General features: G+C 41.4%; 2 protein-coding genes across 2 annotated transcripts in view; both read left to right on the top strand.

Annotated features, from left to right (window-relative positions):
- Positions 1-1,950: 1,950 nt before the first annotated feature.
- Positions 1,951-19,804, top strand: LOC118783010 (high affinity cationic amino acid transporter 1-like). Its single transcript, XM_036536659.1, has 12 exons — positions 1,951-2,189; positions 9,741-10,166; positions 10,279-10,437; positions 10,886-11,057; positions 11,252-11,376; positions 12,488-12,710; positions 13,381-13,520; positions 16,117-16,219; positions 16,734-16,939; positions 17,333-17,484; positions 18,306-18,414; positions 19,078-19,804. The coding sequence occupies exons 2-12, from the start codon at positions 9,797-9,799 to the stop codon at positions 19,257-19,259; spliced, it is 1,941 nt and encodes a 646-aa protein (XP_036392552.1). The 5' UTR covers positions 1,951-2,189; positions 9,741-9,796; the 3' UTR covers positions 19,260-19,804.
- Positions 19,805-23,120: 3,316 nt separating this feature from the next.
- mtus2b (microtubule associated tumor suppressor candidate 2b) overlaps positions 23,121-25,996 on the top strand; it is a 70,345-nt gene continuing 67,469 nt past the window's right edge. Inside the window, exon 1 of the mRNA XM_036535943.1 lies at positions 23,121-23,190. The gene's annotated coding sequence lies outside the window, so the exon portion shown is untranslated. The remainder of the gene's footprint in view (positions 23,191-25,996) is intronic.

Raw genomic sequence — 25,996 nt, 5'->3', positions numbered from 1 at the left:
ATGAGTTTTTTCAGTGGCTGTTACTTTGAGAATATCATATGAAATAGATGGAGAGATAGGAAGACTTTTATAGGTTTGTGGAAGCTGTTATTTCACATATTAACTTAAGTTATGAACATTTCATACACACATTGTATGGACTCCTCTTAAAATGTCTAAATCAGTAGGTACAGTTGTCTATGACAAGATGTGGTTTAAGAGCTTTTCACAAAACATTAGATGATTAAAATATGCACATTTAAGCTGTAATATTTCTTATTTTGAGGGTATGAATTGTTTGGTGCAACAGGAGAGTCTTAAAATAGCATAATAATAAGATGATTCAGGTCCTTCCTAATACACAAATATGCCTAAAAAAAGATGTGCCATTCTCTTGCTAAGGTTCTTTCATCTCTAGTTCAGAGTCTCAGAATTTTATTAACATATTCACATCTTACTAAGAGAAATACCAAAATAACTGAATAGGAACCACTCTATATTAGTGCAATTAGTGCATGTGTTTGGAGGATGGCCCTTACAGGAGTTTTTGAAGGGTTGCCTGATGCTGAATTAAACTGAATTTTTGATGGATTTATGTTACTAAACTACAGCAACAGCCACCTCTATAGTTATGTGATTATGGTGGCATAAGCGCTGTATGTTACCCACCAGCCATGACACATTGATTACACACATTGATGATTACAAGTGAAAACTTGCCACACAGATGTGAATGGAAAGCAAGGAGCCCTCAAAGTGGATTTGGGGATCTGGGAACAAAATGAAACTGCATTCATTTCTTTTTGTTGAGTAGAACTGATGGAGACTTAGATCAAATCCCCTAAGCCTGTGAACATGAAAGAATTGATGAGACATGTACAGTGTAGTACATACAGGTACTTTAGTGCGGATCAGAAGGCCAGGGGAAGTGAAGACACTAAACAAATCGTATATCCCTGAGTATTTGGTTGAAGATGGCCAAGTGATCTCTGCAATGGGTATAACATACTGTCAGTACACAAAATAAAAATAAAAATCTGTGGAGTCACAGTCTGACCAGAACAAGGGAACTTCAGGATGAATTTGCGGCAAAGACCACTATAATGTATATTTCTGTAGATAATAAGGAAAATAAAGTTATAAATTGGTGGGAACATTTTACAGAGAGCATTACAGTACAGCAGACATATAGAACAACATCTGGACCACAAAGATTAATGACAGAAATGGGTTATTGCATTGACTTTGTGGGAGCCCTCCTCTTTCACTGTTTCTTTACTACAAATTATTCTAATTTGTGCCTTTGCATTGACATTTAACAAATTAAAATTATTTCAAACACAACTAACAATTCGAAGGGATTGTGCAGTGCCATACCAGGCGTGGGCAAATACTGGTGACATCCAAGGATGAAAAATTCTAGGACAGTCTAAGAGACGTTTAAGAGATGATTTCAAGTGATCTGTACAATTCCTTTTAATAAGAAGTCAAGTGATTTTACAATACCTGATAATAAGCAGAGATAATCCAAGGCCTGGGTCAGGCATTTATCTCATCATTAAAGATGACTAATGAGTAAAAAAAAAAAAAAAAAAAAAAAAAACCCGTAACAGGAAGGTGAGAGCGAGAGAGAGAGAGAGAGAGAGAGAGAATGCTGCTTGGGCTGTCAATAGTACGTATACGGGGTTCTGTTCCTGAATAGGCCTTTGAAAAAACGTTTATAGCTAATCAGACGTTAACAACCAAACTGAAGCCTGCTTTAAGGAAATTGCAATGGTAATATTTTGTATGAAAAGATATGTATAATGTCTTGGAATCTATACACACTGAGACAGACTTAACAGACACAGCGGAAATGCCGTATCCGGCGTATTGGATCGCTTGCAGTATGTAAGATTGGCACTCCTATTGTGTATGGCATCCTCTGTGTACGTTAGTGGCACGTGGGCGAGTGTGTTCATGTCCGGATTTCGCCAAGATTTCCGACCAATAGCGATGTTCGGGCGGAGTCCGAGAGCAGTCAAGCAACAATTCGACTGCCACAACCCCCCATCACCAAGTGCCCTCACCACCTGTCGGGAGAGCTACAAACGTGTACGAATGTCATAGGGAATTAAGCTAGAACAGAAAATCCGGACACTGTGAAAACCGAATTCTGTGAACTATCCCATTATTCACCTAGTTCTATCCTCTAATACAGCCCACGCAAGGTAAGACAACTGTTCCTCTTTCATTCTCTTCTTAAAACATTGACATCGAAAATACTAAAGTCACGTTTTGATAAGCAATAGTGCGGACACGTTTTATGTAGATTTATTTGTTCTTAAATTTCAAATTCGGTTAATAAGTTAATACATCTTCACTTTTGCGATTCCTTATATGTGTTGCGCTGCGCACGCAGCGATGCACATGGTCCTCCAGGATCCATTTTAGAGCTGATGCAACATAGCAGAAGGAATCGAGACGTCAGCTGCGACGGACACGGAGTATCTTAGATCAGCGTAGTTTTAGTATTCATAACACATCCGTTGGCTTTCATTTTTGTCTTCTTGTCGTTTACTTACAACAGTGTTTAGCGAAATAAGGAAATTGCTCGGCGAAGGTAGTTGTGGCAGACTATTGAATGACTTACAGCGCGCGTTACCCTTTTTGGCACACGTGTAGGTCTAGCTCGCCGCAAAAAAGGCGTGTAACTTTTAAATCGTCCCTCTAACAATGTGTAGCAATACAATGTTTCCGAGTGCCTGGGCATAGCACAACCTGAATAGTGCCCATTGGGACACTTTATTTGGATGGTTTTCGGTTGGGGAGCTGAGGGTGGCTCCACGAATGTAGCTAAAGCATGCAAACTAGGCGGCTTAGATGACCGATACCTACATGGCGACGCATGGTTTAACTATAGAAACTTTAGTTTAGCCTTCTAAGTCAGGGAACCCCGGCGGTGATACTGTATTGCTATAGTATTTGGGCGAAGAGCGTATGAGGAATACACGTAATAAATGTATTTGGCACACTATCTTCATTGTGTAAGTTTTGGCAAGGTGTAAGGTGTGATACATGGAAAAAAAACTTTGTATGAACTACTGGGTAAATCTGGATAGGAAACGTGCACAGCTGAAGTCCCGTACGTACCGTAAGGCTTTGTTAGAGCAATTCAGCTCAAAACTGATGGCTAGACTCCTACGTCACCCGCGTCAGATCAGATCAGACGCAACGCCACCAATACAGTAGAATCACGTCCGTACGTAACGACGGTATACTAATTCAGATGACAATTCCGAAACATATTTTTGGAAGAAAAAACCCTTTTTTCCATGCGGGTAGAATTTGAAATAGAAATTTCACAAATGTACAACGTGACTAACAACAACAACGCCGACAACAACTGTTATTATTATTATTATTATTATTATTAGTCCTACTATTAGTAGTAGGAGTAGTAGTATATGTTTTTATTCTGTTATGTTGACGTGGTATTTTGTGTTTTGTTGTTTAGCAAATGCACTTATATGCACTTATAAAGTGTAATTTGCTATGCATGGAACAAAAACTACGATAACACATACTCCATCAGTCAATCCAAGCCAAGCATATACAATTGAGTAGAATTTTAAAAATAATAATTGCAATTCAAAGTAACAAAAAATATTTCCATCAAATTCAGGCTTACCCTTCATGAGAAATTTGTCAGGAGTTCAGAACAATGTACAGAACAGAACCCTTTACTTTCGTATCTTACTGATAATGGTATTGCAATTTATTTTTGCACTTTAAAGTATAATTTCATGAATGGAAAAACTGAGTTGTCAGAATGTGTGCCTTTTAAAGTCATTATATAGTCACATATGGCTCCTTTTTTAAAACTCCAACTAACATTGAATAGCATTTGGCAATATATTTTCTGTAGCAATAATGTCTATTAATCAATACCTTAATAAATATCCTCTTACAGAGTATAGTATACATTGATGGACAGAGATGTTATTAAAAACATACGAGTGTAACTGACTATGCAATGAGCACTTTCCCTTCATCCCTGTCCATATTCTAAAATGTAGCAATTAAAGTCAAATTATCACAATATTAAAACATTGATATCAGCCAAGTGAAAAGGCAAGTTATTCTCATGATTATTTTCTTCCTTTCAGTAATCATCTGTCTGACAAAGTACAGTATTTAGGCCTTGCTTGGGTTAAAAGGCCAGGGCTTAGCAATTAAAATGGTCATCTCAGGCATTTAGTTTGTGGAATAAGTTTGTGAGCCCTTTCAGTCAATGTGAAAACGGCTGGTATCTCTCTGTATTCCAATGACAGGGTTATCCGGCAGCATGGAAGTGTGTGAGACAGTTTCCCATTGGATGCCCTTCCTCAGCCAAGTTTAACCCACCCTTCAGAAAACTGGACTGTCACTTGCTAGTTGCACGTGTGCTGACGGGTGTTATTAGTGTACCATGGTTTACTTTAGCCCACTTCCCTCACATGGCTTGGAGGGAGTAGCCAAAATAGGAAAAACGTATTAATATCAACACATGTACTCTGTGGGAATTTATCTTAATCTGTAAAATGACATAGAAAAAATTATATTGTTTAGTGTAATGTGGCTTATTTTTGTTATTAAAGATTTTAATGCCATATCTACTTTTGCTAGTCTTTATAGACATATAGAGAATAAGTTCTGTGTACATGGGAACGATGTGTTGTACAATGAATGGATGTATTGTGGATGAAAGGCTATCAAAAATGCCAGAGAGTTTGGAGAGAGAATAACTCCCTTGAAAGAATTGAGTTATTGCAGTTTTCCTTTGCTGTGAAAACTATGATAGCAATTTCTTTAGCACCTGAATAGGTCTGTGCAGTTGTGAATGGGAATAGAAGTGCATGGTCTTGCCTGATAAGTGATGTGAAATCCCTCCATGAAATGTAATAGAGTGCTCAGAAACTGGCAAAGGAATTGTCAGAGAGCTGTTCCATAAAACTATATTCTCAGACTGCGGCAACCACGTTAGCCAAGAGAGCTTCTTTCTTCTCATATCATCAGCCCTTTACGGAGGTTGGCAGAGTATTGCTTTTCTGCTGTGGTCCAGAATAAAAGCAGGGCCTTTATACTCATCAGTGCTTATGTTGCCTTGTTAGGGGCCCATAGACAGCTGCCCGGATAGCATTGCAGCTTAGTACTTTCATTATCCTAATGAAATAAATCCAGATTTAAAGATGGACTTGTACTCGGAGGCTGTTTTGTTTTGATAAAATGTAATATCTGTGCATGGACTATGTACAAGGAACTGAAATCATCTTAGAAATGACACATCTCTTGATATGATGATATGTGGCTTGTCTTTTTTGTAGCTGGCCTGTGTTTGCCTCAATTTCAAATCCATTTTTTTTTTTTTCGGCTGAGCAGAGTCATGTCACGGCTGTGCAGTGTGCAGATGTTTGGAGCAGAGCAGATGGTCTCTGTGTGGGAAGGTCAGAGCCTGTCACAGGTGTAAGTCTGGCCCGAGTCCCCAGATTACATGGCGAGGCCTCGCCCAGGCTGCTCCCACTCTGATGTCTCTCACGTGGCCCCGTTTTCGGCATCCTCTATTGTGTCACGTGGGATTGTTTGTTTTCTGCCCTTCACATTCCCAACAAGCGCCCCGTCAGGTAGGGCCTAATATTAGCATTCTGACATGTTTACTTTGCTTCTTTTTTATGTCTTTTAAATCCGCAGGCCTTTTCCTTTCCCCGCAGCTGTGTCTGAACCCCCACTATTATTATCATCACATGTTGTTTGGGGGGCGTGCAATGTTTGGACACAGCTGATTTGGAGGAAAGGGGGGCGTGGGTGGCCTTGAACCATGTCTCCTGTATAAAGAAGTTAGGGTTGGAATTCTGTATTTATTTGGCTGAACCCAGATTCCCCAGCCACAGCTATGATGCTATAATCTATTTTACAGGTCTCTAAGGAGGATGCCGACAATGGTTTCCTTCACACAGGACATTTGAGATATTTAGAGAATGCTGGCATTAGGGTAACTCAAAAAGCAGCATCTTGTGACAATGAGAAGGCCTTCTTCTGAAGCATCCCAGAATATAGTGCTGTTCACAGGATAGGAGCAATTAGTGTGTCAGAATGAAAGACTACTGTATCGTCTCAGATGGTTCTGGGTGACAAAATTATATGCATCATGGGCAGAATAAATATGACTTGCTTTAAATGATAACAGGGTAGGATCAAAAATGACAAAAGAGAACTGTCATTTCTCAGACATAGATCAAGATAAACATTTAAAATTATGCCCCAGTGGTCTTCTCAACATGGTATATTTACATGCCAGTTTTCAAAAGGATCTGACATAAACCCTCAAACCTTAAGTGATAAGTTACACCATGATTACTTACGCAAGATCTTTTGGCTTCTTTCTTTGGTGGTGTTGTTATGCATATGAGCTATAGCTATTGCCAGTCAGGTGTCTGCTGTTGCAAACATACACCACAGACTGATCTTTTGTTGTCATAATTAGCATACTGGAACTGTTAGAATCCTTTTGGAAAAAGAGGCACCCCATGTAAACAGTGAATTTGATAGAATTTGGACTGCGTCCACCATGCAGCTGCTTGGCCCATGTTGAGAGGGTGTGTGTTCTCACTGATGATTGGCCAACGAAGGGGCCGTGCCCCTCTCCTGCCCACCTGCTTAATTTAGCTGGGTGGCAGCCGGCAAGCACGCCCAGTCACGCTTCTGCCCCACCCGTGGCTCCTCACTCGGTCCGCCCCGCTGCGAGGAATGGCAGCTTCTGCGGCGTGTACCACGTCTTGCACAACCATGATCGCTGCAGTCAGGAGAGGGCAGGAGCTGTATTTATAATGCCTCACATTTTCCGTGTTCCCACTGTGAATGCCAGGCTGCCAAAGGAGGGAGGTGAGGCAGAACAAGGGCTGATCCACACTGGTGCGTGCCCACCTTCTCGTGACCTGCCTCACGAGGCCCGGTGCCACCCCACTGCCAGGCTCCTTCCTGGAGGCTTCTTAGAGTACTGTCAGGCTGGATATGCTTTCGTAAGAAAAGGGTGGCTTGTCATGAAAAACTCCCAAACAGGGCAAATTCATCGGCAGCATGCTGGAGGACCGTCTCTGATACCTGTGTCAACACTGTCCTGTGCTGTATAAATGTTTACAATGCGGAAAGCTTTTTAAGTTTTGTTTTTTTCACTTGGAGTGCTCCGGCATGCTTACAATGTTTTTGTCCTGTTGGGAAGTTTCCACTATAAGCCATGCTTTTCTGATTAAAAATTCTGGCTGCAGGAGTACCTTCTTTGCCCTTTTTTGGAAAAATACCCACTGAGGCATGACAGCTTGCAGTGATAGCGGTTTTACCACTGTAGTACTTTTTCCTGGCTGATGGCTCTGAATCAAGAGAAAAGGGGTTTGAACAGAGATATGCAGAAGGGCACACACAGTGTCTGGCTAAAGTTGGACAGTGCTGCCGAACAGGTTCAGCAGTAGTTACAGTATAAAGCAGGTGTCCTCCTTTCATGTACAATGCTATGGATTTGGTGTTCTCTTAATTTAGCAAAAAGTGTTGTGTAAGCAAGGAAGTTAACTTTTACACAACAAATTTATACAAGTGTTAAGAACAAAGTGCACTCCGGTTGAATCTAGGACTTTCTGTAATGGCTTCATTTTTTGTGCATGTTCTTAGTGTTGCCATAAGAAAAAATGCACCGACTAATACATGGAGATACAGGGCAAGGGGAGAAACAATGTGCAATACTGTACTCTCATTATTCTGTGTGGGTGGCGTTGAGGCAACTGTTTGCTACTGATATGTCAGACCAAGACATTAAGAGGCAGGATATCAATTCCTCTCCTCAATTGGCAGAAGCTATGAAATTACCAGAGGTGTTCAGGGGGGTGTGAGCATGTCAGGGAGAGGGACAGTTTTGGAAGTCAAGCGGAAACAGGAGTGTACGATGTATGGTAGTAGTCACAGCTGCTTTGAATAGCTGGGGTGTGTGATGTGTCAACATTCTATTTGTAGGCCAGTGTCCTAAATGGACCGTACTTACAGGGGCATCTAAAGCATGCGGTTTTGTGACGGACCTTTTCGACGCAAATGTCCTCACTCTCTGTTTCCACGTGAAACCGTGGTGCCTTGTGCGTTTAGGTTTGTACTTTAACCTTCTGACATACCCGTGCTGCAGGGTGAGTAACATAGCTTTGATCATGCCATGACACACTGAAATTTATTGTTTTCATGTGACTGTATTCTCAATCATTTTCAGAGGTTTCAGATACAGGCCTACTGTTTAATGTACAATACAGCAACGTTATTGTTTTTTTTTTTTTACCTAAGACTATTCTAGAAAAGAAGCACAACACTAGGAAATGACTGGTGAGACTGATGGGAGTGTTGTATCTGAGGTTTCAGATTATGCTTGTAAGGACAATAAGTGCTTATTGTAAAGTGTCACCAGCACTTCATAATGCTGTAATGCTTCTTAATTATTACTTCTGAATGTTTCGAGTTGTGTTACTGTCACAGGCCCCACTGGTTATGATTCTGTAATATTACTTTTTTCTGTGTCGCAGTCTCACTTACTAGTCTCTTTTGTTGTAAAACTCTCTTTTGTGTTGTAAAATGGTGGTGGTAACACTACATGTGGTTGTCTTAAACCATATCCGCACAAAATTGGGACTACCTGTACACTTATGGCATGAAAGCCAGTATCTCAGCAGCTGTGGAATTGACTTAGGACTTGTGAAATGGTTCAAATGGACCTTTTCTAGTCCAAGATATGACTGCTTGCTCAGCAGACGTATTGTTGTGTGGTCAAGGCTACTGGTGTTCCCTGGTGCAAAACACAGTAGAGGTTCACAGTGTGGGAAAAGTTTGGCACTACAGTTCAGTGGAACTGTCCTGCATGGAGGAGTGCCTTTTTCCAGTCCAATAAAATGGAGACTGGGGATTCACGTTTGGACAGTAACCAAGAGGAAGAGGGGCTTTCCCAGGGAACAGAGACTCTTTCAGTGGGTTCAGCACCAGCATATATTTCGAGCATTGTGATGTATGGTGGCTGTTCGAAGTTCTGTAACTCTCTTTTGACAATGGTGTCACATTCAAAACAGTGAGAAAGTGTCTAACAGTGACATGGATTATTTCTGCGTGCCCCTAATGTCATTTCAGTATTTACACTTTCCCAGCATTTTACATGTTGACGAAAGCAGTGTGGATCATTAGGAACAATTTTGAAGTGTGCAGTACAAGGGAATCCTTGGCCAGTGACTGAAGATCACATTTTGAATCAGTTTTAGTCTGCTTTTTGGGAACTTTATATCAATATGTAGAGAGGTGTGGTGTTTTGCTGGTCTAGAAAAGGAAAAGGCATTAACTAGCTGTTAGGCTATTTTCTCCTCACTCCTGAGAGTAAGAGAGGGCATTATTGAATGTAAACAAGTAAGTACATACAATGGGGACAAGCCATTCAGCCCACCTAGATTGACTGCACCAATAGCAATTGCAATTCAGTCCAAACATTACTTTAAACATCCAAGAGTCATGGAGCTGATGTTAGTTGTGTGACTTTGCGTGTGAGCAAAATTTGCCTGAATGCCTGAATACATAGACTTGTTCTACAGTACCTTCAGGAAGGTGGCTAAAAAGTTACTTTACATGTGCACAAAAATAGGATCGCTTAGACCTCTGAAATCTGATTCCCTCAGGCCTAGACCATCTCAGTGCTCAGAGTTTCTCACCATCCTCTCTCTCCCCTTTGCCACCAGGTGTGTTTATATTCTGCTTGTTTGACCTCTGACCTGTGACCTCAGTGAGCTCCGCCATGGCCCTGGAGAGTCTGGTTGGCTTTGGGAAGCAGCTGCTGCGGGTGAAGGTGGTAGACTGCAGCGCTGAGGACACTCGCCTGTCCCGCTGCCTGAGCACCTTCGACCTCATCGCCCTGGGTGTGGGCAGCACGCTGGGCGCCGGGGTGTACGTGCTGGCAGGGGCCGTGGCGCGCGAGAACGCCGGGCCCGCCATCGTCCTCTCCTTCCTCATCGCCGCCCTGGCGTCCGTGCTGGCGGGGCTGTGCTATGCCGAGTTCGGGGCGCGGGTCCCCAGAACGGGGTCCGCCTATCTGTACAGCTACGTGACCGTGGGTGAGCTGTGGGCATTCATCACAGGCTGGAACCTCATCCTCTCCTACATCATTGGTGAGATGACCGTTGACCTTTTTGTCTTTGCATTGATTTGCATGTATATGCATCATACTTGTATATGTGAAATAAAGATGAGGACTTGAAAGGACCGTCTCCTTTGTTCCAGGAACCTCAAGTGTGGCCCGTGCATGGAGCGCCACGTTTGATGAGTTGATTGGGAAGCATATTGAGGAGTTCTGCCGGCGTTACATGACCATGAAAGCGCCGGGGGTCCTGGCGGAGTATCCTGACATGTTCGCCGTAGTCATCATCCTGACTTTGACAGGTACATAACTTTGATTTTGACAGGCAAAATGTAACATGATGTGTGGGATGAATTGTTTAGGAAGCACAGCTTATTATGGAGAACAAAGCTGTAGAGAAAAGGTACAGCACCTTATTACAGACAAAAGGGATGAGAACCTAAGGGAATTGTACCTCTAGTGTTAAGGTGCTACTGTCTTGTTTTTTTCTTTTTTTTCTGCAAGTATCTTGATTCACTTACAGTCAAACTCAAGGTCAATATAGGTGGTAGCATAGCTACCAATGGTATTAGGAAATATTTCTCCATCATGTGAGAAATGTGTCATTATTCAAGTAAAATGAGCAGATATTTATAGTGAAGGTTAGTTTTATTAAAGAGTTGTGATGGCCTGGTCTGCTGGTTTCAGATCAGTTGATGTTCCAAACTGCGGCATGTCTCAACTGGTCAACTTTATGCCCCCTTCATCCAGGTCTACTAGCATTTGGAGTAAAAGAGTCAGCCATGGTCAACAAGATATTCACCTGCATCAATGTGTTGGTGCTGTTGTTTGTGGTGGTGTCTGGCCTGGTCAAGGGCACACTCAAGAACTGGAACCTGGTGCCTAACAATATTCTCAATGTCACCAACGCCTCCATCTTCAAGTGAGTGAGGGGGGGGTGGTCAGAATGGGATTGCGGGCACTTGAGAACACATTTTTAGTCGAGACGTTTGTCCCTAATAGCTTAATAAATTAATTGTTTTGAAACATGAACAGCACAGGTTGCCAGATCTGACTGTTTCATCATTGCTATTTGAGCTTGAACATTGCTACACTCAGTTTGTGTGTGTGTTTCAGTGTATCGGAGTCAAAGGAGAGCCTTGGTGATGGGGGCTTCATGCCTTTTGGATTCACAGGGGTCCTATCCGGTGCAGCCACCTGCTTCTATGCCTTCGTAGGGTTCGACTGCATTGCCACCACAGGTGAGACTGAGCGGTCAGACTTGAGTCAGGCACGTGTCCACCTTGGTCCAGCAGCAGCTCCAAGGTCAAAGGTCATCTTTTTATCTTCATTATTGTCTGGGTCCCTCGATGTGTCACTGACTGAGTTGATCTGAGTGGGCCTCTCCTCTGAGCTCTATCTGTAATGAAATGGAGCCCACAGAAGGATAGAGGATAAACTCGCTGTGAGTCTGATGTTCAGTAAATCTAGTGCAGAGATTTGGAGTGTGATTTGGCTGTTTGTGAGTGAGGCGGGTGGTGTATGGAGCTCACAGAACCCTTACATTCCTACCTCAGTTGGACGGACTGAAATCAAAGCTCTAGCTGCTGAGTTCAGACCTACTCCCTGAAGCTGTATACATTTTACTGTATCTCTCTCAGCTGATAAAATGAATGTGGAATCCAAGCAGTGACAGTTTTGACTGTGCTGCTGCTCCTATCTGAGCAAAATGAAAGTAACATTTCCTCCCTCTGCTAATGTGCAAAATAATTGCGCTATAGGCATTATTGCCATTTGTATGTTCATAGTAATACATTCAAATAGCTATTAAAAGTTTTAATATTCCATTCCATTTTTTTGGGTGCGTGGCGGAGACCACCTGAAAATACTGCTTCTCATCATACAAAATACTTTCGCTAATCGTGGCCATCTGTGAGAATTACTGTTAGGAATACAAAAATATGGTATGTCAAATCTCATGTATTTTAACACAGATGATTCATTTTTCTTTCTTTGTTTTGAACATTTGAGCATTTTTACATGTGTGTATTGCACTTTATCTCAATATTACCACTACTGCCTCCTTGGGCACTGTATGTTAACGGCTGGTTTATATTGTTGGAAAAAAACTGTTTCCAGTGAGAACTTCTACATGTGAAAGCGTGTAATATCCCACAGATGCAAAATTGCAGTTGCTTGGGCCTTCATTCTCGTTATGGTAGGTTTATATGGGATTTTGCCAAGGTTGCTTGCCCTTACACAAGCTGGGGAGGGAGCTAAGATAGCATAAACCTGAGTGCTGTCAGCTGGGTTCCGATGCACGGTCAGATGTCTTTCTCTCCTCTCAGCGCTGTGTTTCTCTGTGTGTGATAGGCGAGGAGGTGAAGAACCCTCAGAGAGCCATTCCCATTGGCATCGTTGCATCTCTCCTCATCTGCTTTGTGGCGTACTTTGGCGTGTCGGCCGCGCTCACCATGATGATGCCTTACTACATGCTCGATAAAAACAGCCCGCTTCCTGTCGCCTTTAAGTACGTGGGCTGGGAAGGGGCGACCTATGCCGTCGCTGTGGGCTCTCTCTGTGCCCTGTCCACCAGGTAAGCTATGCCCTCTAGGTAGTTGTAAGCGTGTGTGTGTGTGTGTGTATGTGTGTATGCGTGTGTGTGTGTGTGTGTGTGTGTGTGCGTGGGGGGGGGGGGGCGGGGGGGGCGGTCAGTAATAGCCAGCAGATGTTCCAGAGAATTTGGGAATTAACATGGTGAAAATGAAGTTATGGTCAATAACGAATCAGTATCAGCATGTATGTGTGTGTATATATATATATATATATATATATATATATATATATATGCTTAATTGATTGAGAGCTCCAACAGTTCCAAAGTGTTGTAAAACTCCAGAGCAGAGTCAAGTTCAAAGCTTTCAAAGTAAATCAATAGTAAAATGTTTAAACATGTTTCTAAAAAACAGTATCTTTTTCTACAACGTTTATATTAAGTTGTAACCTTGCTCCGTCAGTGGTCAGACCTTTCAGCAGTAAAAGGTGATGTTACAGGTGATATATGCGGTATCGCTTGAGAAAGGGTCAATATACGGTTGAGGTATATGCTGTGGGATTGTGGGTATTGGGGCATTTTTTTACACTAATAGAACTGACCACTGATAATTCCCCCAGTCGGCTTATGTCGTAGGATGTTTCTGCTGTGTGTTTGACATCACTGTGTACTGACTTGCATGGCACGGCCTCTTTTCTCTCTCCCTCGTTAGCTTACTGGGCTCCATGTTCCCAATGCCCAGGGTGATTTGGGCTATGGCAGAGGATGGCCTACTCTTCAAATTTTTGGCCAAAATCAGCTCACGAACCAAAACCCCCCTAATCGCTACCCTAACATCAGGCATTGTGGCAGGTGAGACTGGGACTTATTAGCACTAACATGTTGCTTCCATCCAGACCCCACAGGGACTTCCTGTTGCACACACTCTCCACATGCGGCTCTTCACAGTACATCTGGTCGCGGCTGTGTGGGGTCATGGGTTAGAGCCCGACTCGATCCGTCATGGCTCAGCAGTGTGAATTTAAAACTGAGACATTTTTCATCACAATACCCTGGCTGCCTTACCAAGGGAAAGGTGAACTCGGGACTGCGGCTCTGAGAGTATCGCGGTGATTTACTCTTGTCTTTTGTTTTATTATTTTTTGGTTTTTAAACATGTACCCGTCCCTCCCTCCTTCCCCCCCTTCGCCCCTTCACCCTTTGCCTAGTCTCCTGGGCTCCATGTTCCCCCTGCCACGCATTATCTTTTCCATGGCACGGGACGGTCTGCTCTTCTCGTTTCTGGCACGGGTGAGCGAGAGGAAGACGCCCATCGTCTCCACCCTGGTGGCAGGGGTCATGTCTGGTAAGCTCGGAGGGACGACACTCCGGCCAGTGTTAAACACCTGTGGCCTTCAGAGGGACAAAATGCTTCCACAGGACGGTTTTGTTCAGTGTGCTTTGGCCAATGAGGATCAGAGCTGGTGTAGTTATATGGATCAGTGTTGTTATTAGTATTGGTCAGATATGTGACACAAATTGGTATCTCTTTGAAATACCTTTTTTGACATTCCTGTTTGGTTTTACTTCTCAAATAGACAGCTATATGAAAACAAGGTTATGTTTCTGTTTGTAACCAAACATTGTTAGTGTGGAATTATCCTCTATTTGTGAACTGCCTCTGGAGCTTAAGTCCAGAAATATGTCATCCCAATTAGGGGTATCACAATGTGAAAACAAGTGATAGTCTTTTGTGCGAATTGAGCTTTTATAGAGGTTGTTTATGTGGAGTGTGAGTTAAAAAAGGAAAGTAAACATCAAAGCTTTTTAGCAGATATTTCATAATATGCAACACCATGAATTGTCAGCATCCAGGGTCCCAGGTGAAAAATGCAGTTGGAAAGGTCCATGTCATACAAATCAATTCATGACTCAGCTGCATAGTTCACATTATGAGTTCTGAATGTTTGTCATTGTTTTTCAGAATTCTTCTGTTTGGAATGAATTTGACAGAGAGTCCTTCTGACTCATGGTGTAGTGTTATGTTATTTGTTGATTGGTTTTTTTTGTTTTGTTTTGTTGATTTTGTTGTCATATACAGTCTACTGTGCCACATGTCCGTTGTGCAAAACCCAAAATGAGATATGTCTATCAAAGTTGAATAACTCGTTGAGTTTCTTTTGTTCCACTGTCCATGGTTAATAACTGCCTTTAAATTGAAAACTGCTCCATTACCTCCTAAGTTTAGAACACACTGAGGGATTTGGAATGCTGCAGGATGGTTGGACTCAGGGCTGACACACCACATGTGTTGAAATTTGGGAATCCTAATATGTGTAACTAGCTCAGAATATGGCTATGATTATCACTATGTGTGTCACCAAAATTATAATTGTCTCATTGGTTTGCTCAGAACATACAGTACCAGTCAAAAATTTTGATAGCCTTTTCTTTCTTTATTTTTACCATTTCCCACATTTTAGAATTATAGCAAAGACATCAAAACTGAAATAACACAATGGAATTTTGCAGTGACCAAAAAAGTAATAAGTAAAAGTAATAAAAGTTATAAACAAATCAAAACTGTGTTATATTTTAGATTCTACAAAATGGCCAAAATACATATTTTTTAAATTAAACATTTTTGGGAAAGAAATTCATAAATAGTCATCAACTTAACTATTTGTATTTGTCTATGTAATATTTGTCTAAGAAACAAATTTCAAGCATTTAAGCATTTGGTGTCTTGAAATAAAAATGTTTTTGAATGCATGCTTCCCATTATGTTAATCAGGTGTGTCCAAACTTTTGACTGGTACTTTAACTCGCACGTTCATTTCTACCAAGCCACCCAGCTCTTTGTATTCATTTAATCGTGTGTAATGCGATTTGTTTGTCTTGGTATTGAAGGTCTCTGCATATTAATCAAAGAAACATTCATGCACTTGCCACAGCTCAGTCTGCTCCTGACCTTCTACTTCTGTTTAGTGTATTTGCCTTGGTGCTGCCGGCCTGTTGCCATTGTGTCATTCCTTTCCACGGCCCTTTCACTGCTTCTTGCTGTGGTTTTGATAAAAGTGGCTATCTAGAAACCACTACTGGCAAATACCTTGATGAATGGTTACTTTTCATTGGTTGTTGGCAGGCCTGTAATCTCAGCATGAGAAACCCAATACCAATCATGATTCTCATGAACTGACTTGAACTGACTTCTTGTGACTTGCCAGAAGCTGAATTGCAGCTCACAGGTGTTCACAAGACCAATTAACATGACAAATAAACACTCTGTGTTAGTTACACTGTTAATCTTACAGGTATGTGAAGGTTCAGCATACTCAGGCTGAGTTTCTATAATAACTCAGAATAGCTGGTACCAGGAATAAAACTTGGGCTAAAATCGTAACGTGTTCAAAGCTTTGTTGTGGCATTTTGCTGAACTAAAGGTCACGTTTCCTTTCCCTTTCCACAGCAATCATGGCTTTCCTGTTTGACCTGAAGGACCTGGTTGACCTCATGTCTATTGGCACACTGTTGGCGTACACTTTGGTGGCTGCATGCGTCCTTGTCCTCAGGTGGGTATCTCTGTATGCATCCCTGTCCATTTCAAAAAGAAATGTGATTTTTTTTTTTTACAATAAAAAACATTCTTTCACATTCAGTGAATCCAAACAACATGATCAAATCAGATGCCATGATCGTTGTATTGTTTACATGTCACATTTGACTGTTAACTGCGGTTTCAAAGTTTACATCAAGATAAATATGAACTGCAATTTCAGTGGTTTGAAATTTTTTTTTTCCTAAATAATTCAAAAGGAACCCCCAGGGAAATGTTTAGTAGGACGTACCTACCATCGCAGACCAAGTCAGTGCAGCTTACAAAATTGATTTATAAGTCCTTGATCTGTCCAGTCAGGGGTTTCCCCTGGGTTGCATTTTCCCTCTGTGCCATATGATATCACTTAATTTCAAGTCTGGGTCACTCTCTATAGCCACATACAGGTGGGTTTCAGTTCCTTCCATTAGAGACGACATCACGGTTGCATGTGTGTCGTTTCATTCGGTCAACCTCTCCGTCTTGCCTAGGTACCAGCCAGAGCAGCCCAGCATGGTGTACCAGATGGCAAACACGCAGGACGAAGGCGAGATGAGTGAATCGGTGAGTGAGTCGAGCGCGGGGATCCTGCCAGGGGAAGAGGAGCGTTTCAGCGTGAAGAATTTGCTCTTTCCTGAGAATCCAGAACCCTCCCACCTGTCTGGGTTCACCGTCAACATATGCACCAGCTCACTTGGTAAGTCAACACTTCCATCTCCGAGGATATGCTTGATATGGCACACTCACATATGTGTTTGTTTGCTTGATGTGATGCTAGTGTATTAAAAAGTATTCTTTGCTCTCTTTGTGCTGGCTAGCTCTGCATACATCATTCACACCAACACACACCTGCACCACCTAGCTTCGTACATTAGATGGCACTATCATGTACAGACATGCAAATATATACACGGACACGCAAATCTATACAGTATCCTGTACGCCAAATCTGTGTGTTGTTATAATTTGTCATTACTTAATTTGTCATCGCTCACTCAGTCTTTCACTGGTTTACCTAATGATTCTCTTTCACTTTCTACCATTTGTTCTTTTCCTGTCCTTCTCTCTCCTCATCCCCCTCTCTCCCCAGGGCTCCTGGTTTGTGTGTTCTGTATTGTAGCAGTTCAGGGTGGACTGGAGGTCTGGACCCTGACAGTTCTAAGTGTCCTGGCCGTCGTCTCTTTGGCCATCACCCTAGTGATTTGGAGACAACCTGAGAGCAAAACCAAACTGTCGTTCAAGGTCTGTGGCTTCCCGTGCTGTGCAGTGCACTACCTCCAAAATGATGATCTGTGAAAAACTCAGCTGGTTTTGGTGTGGCACAGACACACTCAGTACCACAGAACGGTTCCAGCTTTGGAATCCACAAGGTTGTTTTCAGAGTGTAGAAGCAAAAGGTTGGCTATGGGTCCCTTCCTCCATGTTGCAATCTCATATTATCTCATATTATCAGGCCAGATGTGTGTAGACCAGCCAATGTGAACCCCTTTGCACTGACACATTGCATCCTATCTTACTAATAATTAAAATCCCATGAATGAGTTGCCAAACTGACAACCCTGAAAGATCTTGCCTTGAAATCTTTGCACCAATAGTTTCTTTGTTCATGGTTATTTTATAGATATTAAACATGACGTCATTTGCAATGCTTATCATTGTGAGACGGACTCCCCATACTTTCCCAAGCAGATATCTGCAGCTGCTAAAGGAGACAAAGAAACAGTGTTAGATTTAAGGACCAGCTCAGGTGAAAGGATTTACTGAAGGGCTCTTTATTTCAGTGAAAAATATCTGCTCAAGTCAGAAGTCTTGCTTTATGCACACTTTGACTGCCCTCTACAGGCCAACACACTCAACAGTCATTTCACAAATTTAGAACCAGAACTCAGTTTGAGACCCAGACCTTGGTGAACACACATGTACAATTCCTGGGTTTACAAATTTTTAGAGCCTCACAACAGCCTAATAAAATGTTGGTGCTAAAAAGGCAGTTACTGATATGTGGCAGTGAGCAGGAAGGAGTCGGAAGATATGCTGATATGTCTCTCCTGTTCCCCTGCAAGGTCCCCCTGCTGCCCTTTCTCCCTGTGATCAGCATGTTCATCAATGTCTATCTGATGATGCAGCTGGACAGGGGCACCTGGATCCGTTTCGCTTTCTGGATGGCCATAGGTATGCCTCACCGATTCCATCAGATACCTGCAGTACAAAAGGAAGGGACATCTGATTGCAAGCCAACATGGTGGTTGTGTTCACTGCATTGAAGTTTCAGTTTTGGAACCCAGAGTTCCCATTGCAATGGATCAGCATTTTAAATAGAGTCCCAATCTCTCTGAGAGGACCAGGAAGAAATGCAGAGTGCACTGTGTGATATAGTGACAGTGAAAGGGTTTATGGCAAAATCCAGCAAACTCTTATACTTCATATTCATGCTAAAGAATTTCAGCAAAATGAGGATATCATTTGTAACACTCCTGAGTATGTTGTTTTTTAATCAAAAAAAAAATGGGCTGTTGCAGCAATTCCACACACATCTATATTGATTTGAATGAGATGCAATCACGTATCAGCTTTACTGCTTTTTATTCATGAGCCACTGCAGTTTACTACTGTTAGGAGACATTTTACAGTGTAACATAATCAGGGACATAGCTGGTCAATGATAACAAGTTTGTTAAAAGGGCTTTGTCAGTGCAAAGACAAGGGTGAGATTGTGTTGTTTCATTGTTTCTCAACAGTGAGTTTTGCCATTATGATGCAGCTGTGTGATGTCACCTCTCTGTGCTACAGTGCACCTTCACAATGGTGGGCTTCATTGTTTCCTCCTCTCCCCAGGGTTTGTGATCTACTTTGCCTATGGCATCAAACACAGCGTAGAGGCTAGTTCTGGCTCTGAGGCTGACCTCAATGGATACAAGCCAGCCTGCACGTTGAATGGAGAGCCCATGGCACCTGAAAAAGAGGCCTTCCTCTGCAATGGGCTGGATGCCAGGGAAGAGGAAGATGGTGATCCCTAACGGTCCAGGGAGCAATGCTGCATCACTGAAGTTTGCTCTTTATGTCACAACTTATAGAGTACGACAAGTTAAGATACGCGCAAGTCAAAGGGACCCCAGGTAAACTTGAATTCTGGTCCACGGAAGCCCCTCCACCAAACTGGGGTAGAGTGGTCTCCAAGGAACTGGTGGCTGCTATATTGCCAGTATGCTCTAGTACCTTAATAGCTTTTGTTAGTGTGACTACTTTTAATTTATTTTAAATGAAAACCAAAAACGAATTGCCTTTTATCCTCAAGGAAGTGATATGTAGCAGCAAGTTGCCATTTGTTATGGTATATGTGAACCTTTGACTTGAGTTGCCAACAGTATACATTCAACATCCAGGCCAATATCTTTTGGAGTTAAAAAATGAGCTTCAGGCTTGCCATGTGCTGTGTGTCCGTTAAGTACATGTTATATGTCCTTGGCTGCTTCTTGTCTTTGACTTTATTTTCAGTGCTTCAGTTGTATTCCAGTCATTAATTCAATAATGGAAGAAATCTTCTGACAATGGACGATTAGCCATCAGTGCAAAAATGATCAAAAAAATCATTTAGATGCCTTATATCTGTGCTGTGTTTGTTTGCTATGGTTGTATTTGGACGAAACTTTGAACACTAGTAATTGGTTGTTGTCTCGGTTGTGGTGATAAGTCCTTGGTTGAATTGAGAATGCGTCTTCCATGAAAGCAGTTGACACTATTCCACAGCCTTCAAATGCATGTGTGAGTATTTTTTCATGGTGAGTTTGACATCATTGTAGGAGTACTCATTTTGAAACTTTCTTGGAGTTTTTATACCTAAGACCATTGGATAAATTTGTGATGTTAATGCGTTTGCCAGATACAGTCAGGATCATACAGTCTACATTTACATAGCTGAGTACAGTACTCAAGTGGCTCATTGGATTTCTGATTCACTGTTTCACACATTGTTTGCTGTGGAACTGGTACTGGGATGCCTGCTGACGAGAAGTAAGTTATGTAGAATTTATTATTATAAATATATATCATAGATAATAATAATAATTTATTATTATTCACATCCCAAGACAGCGCTCTCCAGTCAAACATTTAACTTTAGGTTGTGGTTTAATGTCAAAATTTAAATTATTTCATGAAATGACAATGGAAACACTTAGGCCCTGTGCAATAGAAAAATTTAAGTTATACCGGGAGAAAGATGTGTGTGTTTATGTGTCAGAATTATGTGATCTGTAACGTTTGTCATTGTATAAATAATACAGTGCAATTCACATAATACGTTTATTGTAAATAATAATCTATATATTTTTTCTTGCATTAAATTAACAAATTGCAAATGTCATTTTAAAACACTGGTTTGCGTATAGGCTTTATTTTTGCACCAAAACCTTGTGCAATCTATCTCGATCTCAGAGCATAGTGATGGGTGTGCTTTAATGTGTGATTGTTGAAAAGGGGTGCTTAGCAAAGTGCTGTTACATTATTAAGTGTATGGTTTATTGCTTGCTACAGGAGATTTTTTTTTGTAAATTGTTGCCTTTCTAACACAGACCTGAGATGTTTCAGGTTTATGAAGGCAGCACTCATTGCACTAATTTAAACGTCTGTGCTGTTTTTGCATTTTGCAAATAAGACTGTGCCAAATAAGCAATATTGCCATGTTTGCAAGGTCAGGTTAGATGTATAGTCATCTTGACAGTCTTTTTATGTACAGTATAATTTCATCTGTGCCTTGAATGTAGTAATCAGCACAATGTATCTGAGGCAAAGAAAGGTAATAATGGCACATGTCTTCACTCAAATGCATTTTTGTTGTTTTGCTATTGTTTTCACCACTCTCCTCCTGCTTTCTGTCCATGAATGGGAAGCAGTGACAGCCTGTATTTTACCCTTCGTAAAATGCTGTGCACAGTTTTGGACAGTAACTTTACAGTACAGTGAGATTGTATGTAGGTACACTACATAACTGAGAAGTATGTCCAACATTTTTCTCTGTAAGTTAAACCCTTGTTAACATCTTATAGGACAACAATGGGAATGAAATGTGCAGTCACACAGGGGTTTTTTTTTAACGGACCCTTGAGGTCATGGTTTACATTCACTGTGCATTGTGTTGTTGATATTGACAGCACAAATGCAGTCCCCTTTGTGTTAGGGTCCCAAACCCCTACGTACTTCCACTTTGGAGACCCCTTGGTTCCAAAGTCACTGTCCAAGGCCCTTCAGAGATCATTGATGAATAAGTGGAGCTTCAGTATAAGAGAGTGCTCTTATCCCTTAGATTTTCTGCAGCCACATTTGCTGTTAGGACCTTTGGTCACGATTTACTTTTGTGCCCAGGACCTTACTAATGCTACACAGGTACATGCTTTTGACCTTGCACACAGTGCTGTAGGAGCAAACATCCCAAAATGAGGTTCACTTTGTATGAGATGAACATTCTTTTCTCTTGAAAGAAAAAAAAAACTTATGTATATTATCTTCCCTGTGCATACATTTTTTCTTTCTGAACCATTCATGATGTAACTTCTGTATGTATTTATGTGTGTCTGTGATCTTTTTTTTCCATTGAACTGATTTTTCTCCTTCATTTGAACTGTTTACTGTGTAATACATTACTGTTGCTGTTAATAAATGCTTTTCAAGACTTGATTCAGTGGGGTTAATATTTCATCATTTTCGTAGAGTCTTTAACCACAGAAATGACAAAAAAATCCACATTTATTGTTATTAATATTCTCCTGTGTAGTACCTGCTGTTTATGTCCATTTGGTGCATGACAGTGTGTCTACCATAAAATAAAGTATACTTGTCTATCAGTGCATGTTCCAATTTCCTAGCAGTTAATCTGGGCAGTTACTCGAGCAAATGGACCAGTATATTGTCACACCTGCATAGCCATTTGTTTTCAGGTCTGCTCAAATATATATGCATAAATTGCATGCAAAGATCGAGTTGCAATCACCGTACTCTGCAACGTAGTGTGCACAGGCATGGCAACAAAGACAACGGCGTATTTCACGTTTGTGTCACTTGAGTTGGATTTCGGATTCTCCCTTAATACCGAATAAGGGGCCGTCTACTTTGCCTAATAAATGGAGTGCGGGGGCTTGTTTCAGCAATAATTGCCAAGATATAAGTGCGCAATGAATCCAAATCTTGCCAATTGCAGTGGGGGTGGGGGACTTCCTCCCGGTCAGTTACCTTCCAATTATGAACACAATAGTATAAAACACAGACCAAAACATATTTCAGTCTCTCGCTTATATATTTATTCGGTCTTTCCAGAGATCAGAAAGCCATTTGTAGTAAAGGCAGAAATGCAGAACGGCAGACCAATACTGGCCTTTGCGATACGTGCCCTAGGATCTTTCATGACTGCACGTAAATTACCGCATTTAGTTACTACGGACATTATCTGAGCGCATCTGCGTATTATGACCAGTCCGCATGCTCAACGTCCGTGCAATCTGCCACTGCTGCCAATGGTAATCCATGGAGTAAATTAAAGAAAGAAAAAAGACCAAAACAATCGGCCATTTTGTCTAGAAAGCATAAAGAACACAATAAAAGCGCAAATGGTGTTTGGTATAATTATCTTCTTCTCTGATTATTTTGAATATGTATATTTAAAACTGCTTGGCCGTGCACCTGTCCACTACACAGGTACGCTACGATGTTCCACCATACAGCCAGTAGGGGGCATCCCTGGCCTTTAAAAATATACCTAAAGGCCGACCAGAACCTTGTTCAAATGAAAAAGAACCACAGCCGCTACCCTTAGCGTGCGAGGGGTTCGTTGTCCCCCTCCCTCTCCTCCCTCCCCTTTTGCCCGTGATGCTGCGGAGTATTGGTACCTTTCAGCGTACAAGGTGGAAATAGATGTGCAGCAGTTTTTCACGCGGACATGCGGAGTCTAAAAACAAGGTAAGGGTTGTTTTTGAGAGACGAGAATGCGCGGAGAAATGGTGGCGATATGTAATTATTTTAAACACTGGTATGCTGCGAGATTGCGTTATAGGTAGGTGGCTAGCAAGCTTGATGAATGCATACATTACGGTTATCTGGCAATTGACCAGATTCAGATGGAGATTGGATTGGGCAAGCATCGATAAGATAACCGCGCGTTATTTTTCGTCGATATTTAAAATTGTGCGTTCGTTTGTAACAGTAAAAACGCTTTTACGTTGATAACCATCTTAATAGCTTAACGTTACAAAAAAACAACTGCTTTTTAAGGTTCAAATATTTATACTGATACACTGCAGTTTTTTCCTCGACCATTGTAGTGTTTTGTTTTGATTAGGAACAGCAAGTAGCCAATCGTTCAATTAACAAGCCCTGATGGGTTTATTAAGACTACATTGGTGCAAGTTTTCCCAGGTGTTTTCCCTGTAATCTCTATGTTGTGTGTCTGTTGTTGCATGATGTTGGCGTTGTTGCTGTTGCATATGACGACGCGCGCGCGAGTGGTTTCTCTCTGTTATCGCATCAATAAATATGGAATTATGTCTACATTTTTAATGGTAATACGCAGTCCCATCTTTATCGTATATATTTCGTGAAATTATTTCAGCGCTGCCAGCTATATGAACTACAAGCCATGCCAGGCAGTTCATTTCTTGACATGACAAACTGGCTGCAGTCTTTCCCCTATAGGGCACATGGCTTCTCAATATGGTTAGAAGAAAGCTCCCATCTGGTTGCGCCACTGACAGGGTGTGAAGGTGTTGTGTAATAGCGATTGTAGGGGAATCGCTGTCATTGTGCATCGCACAGGGAGAGACCGTGGCATTCGAGGCTGTTTACAGAGCATTATCGCGAAAACCCAGGCTGTTGTTTTCCAAAACAGCAGTGTTGTTATTTCGTTAAAATGTTCGACAATAGGTATGAAGAAACTGATTTTCCTTGACTGGAAGGCGATATGTACATGTTCGGATCACATCCACAGAGAATAATTTGAAAACATTTTCCTGAGTCAGATCCGCTCTTTCTGGTGCCGTAGTATTTACACATTTAACCAACTGAAATTTGGTCGCTATGGCCAGTCATGTGCCCTGACCAGACTTCCTTTCTTTCAGTTTCTAAGTCTGAGTTTACTTAATGCTTTTTTTTTTAGCAATTAAAGAGGAACTGTGAAATACAAATTTTGTAGGATTCCAGTGATTCTTGTAGGGAGGCAAACTTACTATTGTTCTTGATTCACAAGGACCATTAAGAAGGATATTCACATTCTATTAGTTGCTAGACATAAATACACCTTTGGATAAAATAATAATAATAACAATGCCTATGTGCTGAATTTTTTGCTATTATGAAGTTTATGAGTAAGAGCAGTGCCTTCTAACGAAGAGCGTTTATTTAGTCATTATTTTAATTATCTTGTCACTATCTTATAAATTTCCCCAATATTATTTTCATGAATAGTTTTTCCTTTATATATTCAGTGTTTTCGAACCATGGTGATTATTTAGATTTATACCAGTTAAAATAGCGCTGCAGAGGCTACAAAACATCACCAGAGGGATTTCTGATAACCTCAGCATGTCTCCTTTGACAGAACAGAAACAAATTATTCCTCCTTGCAATGTTTGCAAGAAAGTCGATTTGCATAGCATAAGGTGGAGCTAAGGAACCATGCAAATCCCTGTGTCCAATGAGAATCCGCTGTGCCAACCCAGAATAAATGAAGACAATCAGCAAGGGAGGCGTTTTTGTGTTATTTGCTGTGCACCACCAAGCTAGGTTACATAAGCATATTGAGTTGAGGCAGTGTGTGGTTTATGATGCCCTTTTCTGTCGGATGGCACTATTGGCATGTCACTGGCCACAGCTCAAGTGTGCTGCCTCTGGAAAGGTTAATTTGCTGTACAGTGTGGTAGAAATGACTGTGTGACATTTTTTCATGCCCAGCTAAGTTCATATAGCCTGTGGAATTGTTTGCAATGTAGAAGAGTCTTGCACAGGTTCTCAGGTTTACATTTCACAGAGGTTTTAAATGGGCATTCCCCAGTTCAATGTAGAACTCTGTAATTCCCTGCAAAGGTCTTTGAGATTCCATGCACATTACCTCAGCCATATATGATAAAAATGGGCATTCCCTAGTTCAACGTAGAACTCTGTAATTCCCTGCAAAGGTGTTCGAGATTCTATGCACATTACCTCAGCCTTATATGATAAAAATATATGATAAAAATGAATTGATATTCAAATTATTATTAATGTTACATTTAATGTCAATATATTAATTGCAGTGTTTTCTGAGGATCAGCAGATATTCAGTTCTATGTGTTTTTCAATTGCCATTTTAGATGATTTGATATAAAGCTGTGATATTGTCATTACTAACATATACTTTGCTAGTCCTCAGCCCCGTCAGATGCAGTTTTTGTAGTGTGGCCTTTGTAGGGTGTCAGTATTCCAATCAAACTAATGGCTTTAAACCAATGCACCAACTCTTGTGCTCTCGTTCATGTCCTTAGAAAACTGCCCAGCTAACCCTTAGGTGAGCCATGCAATTTTAAAAGTAGGGCTTAGTCTTAGATGTGAAATTGTGTTTTGACTGCCTAATGGAGCATCAGCACTGGGGACCGGGCCAGCCCTCTCATGCTCATTCAAGAGAGAGACGATACAAGAGGAGGAGCTGGGAAGGGGCTTTTGGGAAATATAATACACAAAGGCATTGTGGGGGTGAATAATGTAGGGAGCAGCAGTGTGCCTTCTGGATCAGGCT

The sequence above is a fragment of the Megalops cyprinoides genome, chromosome 9, assembly GCF_013368585.1.
Source record: "Megalops cyprinoides isolate fMegCyp1 chromosome 9, fMegCyp1.pri, whole genome shotgun sequence".
Taxonomy (NCBI): Eukaryota; Metazoa; Chordata; class Actinopteri; order Elopiformes; family Megalopidae; genus Megalops; species Megalops cyprinoides.
This window is presented reverse-complemented; position numbering and strand designations above follow the sequence as displayed.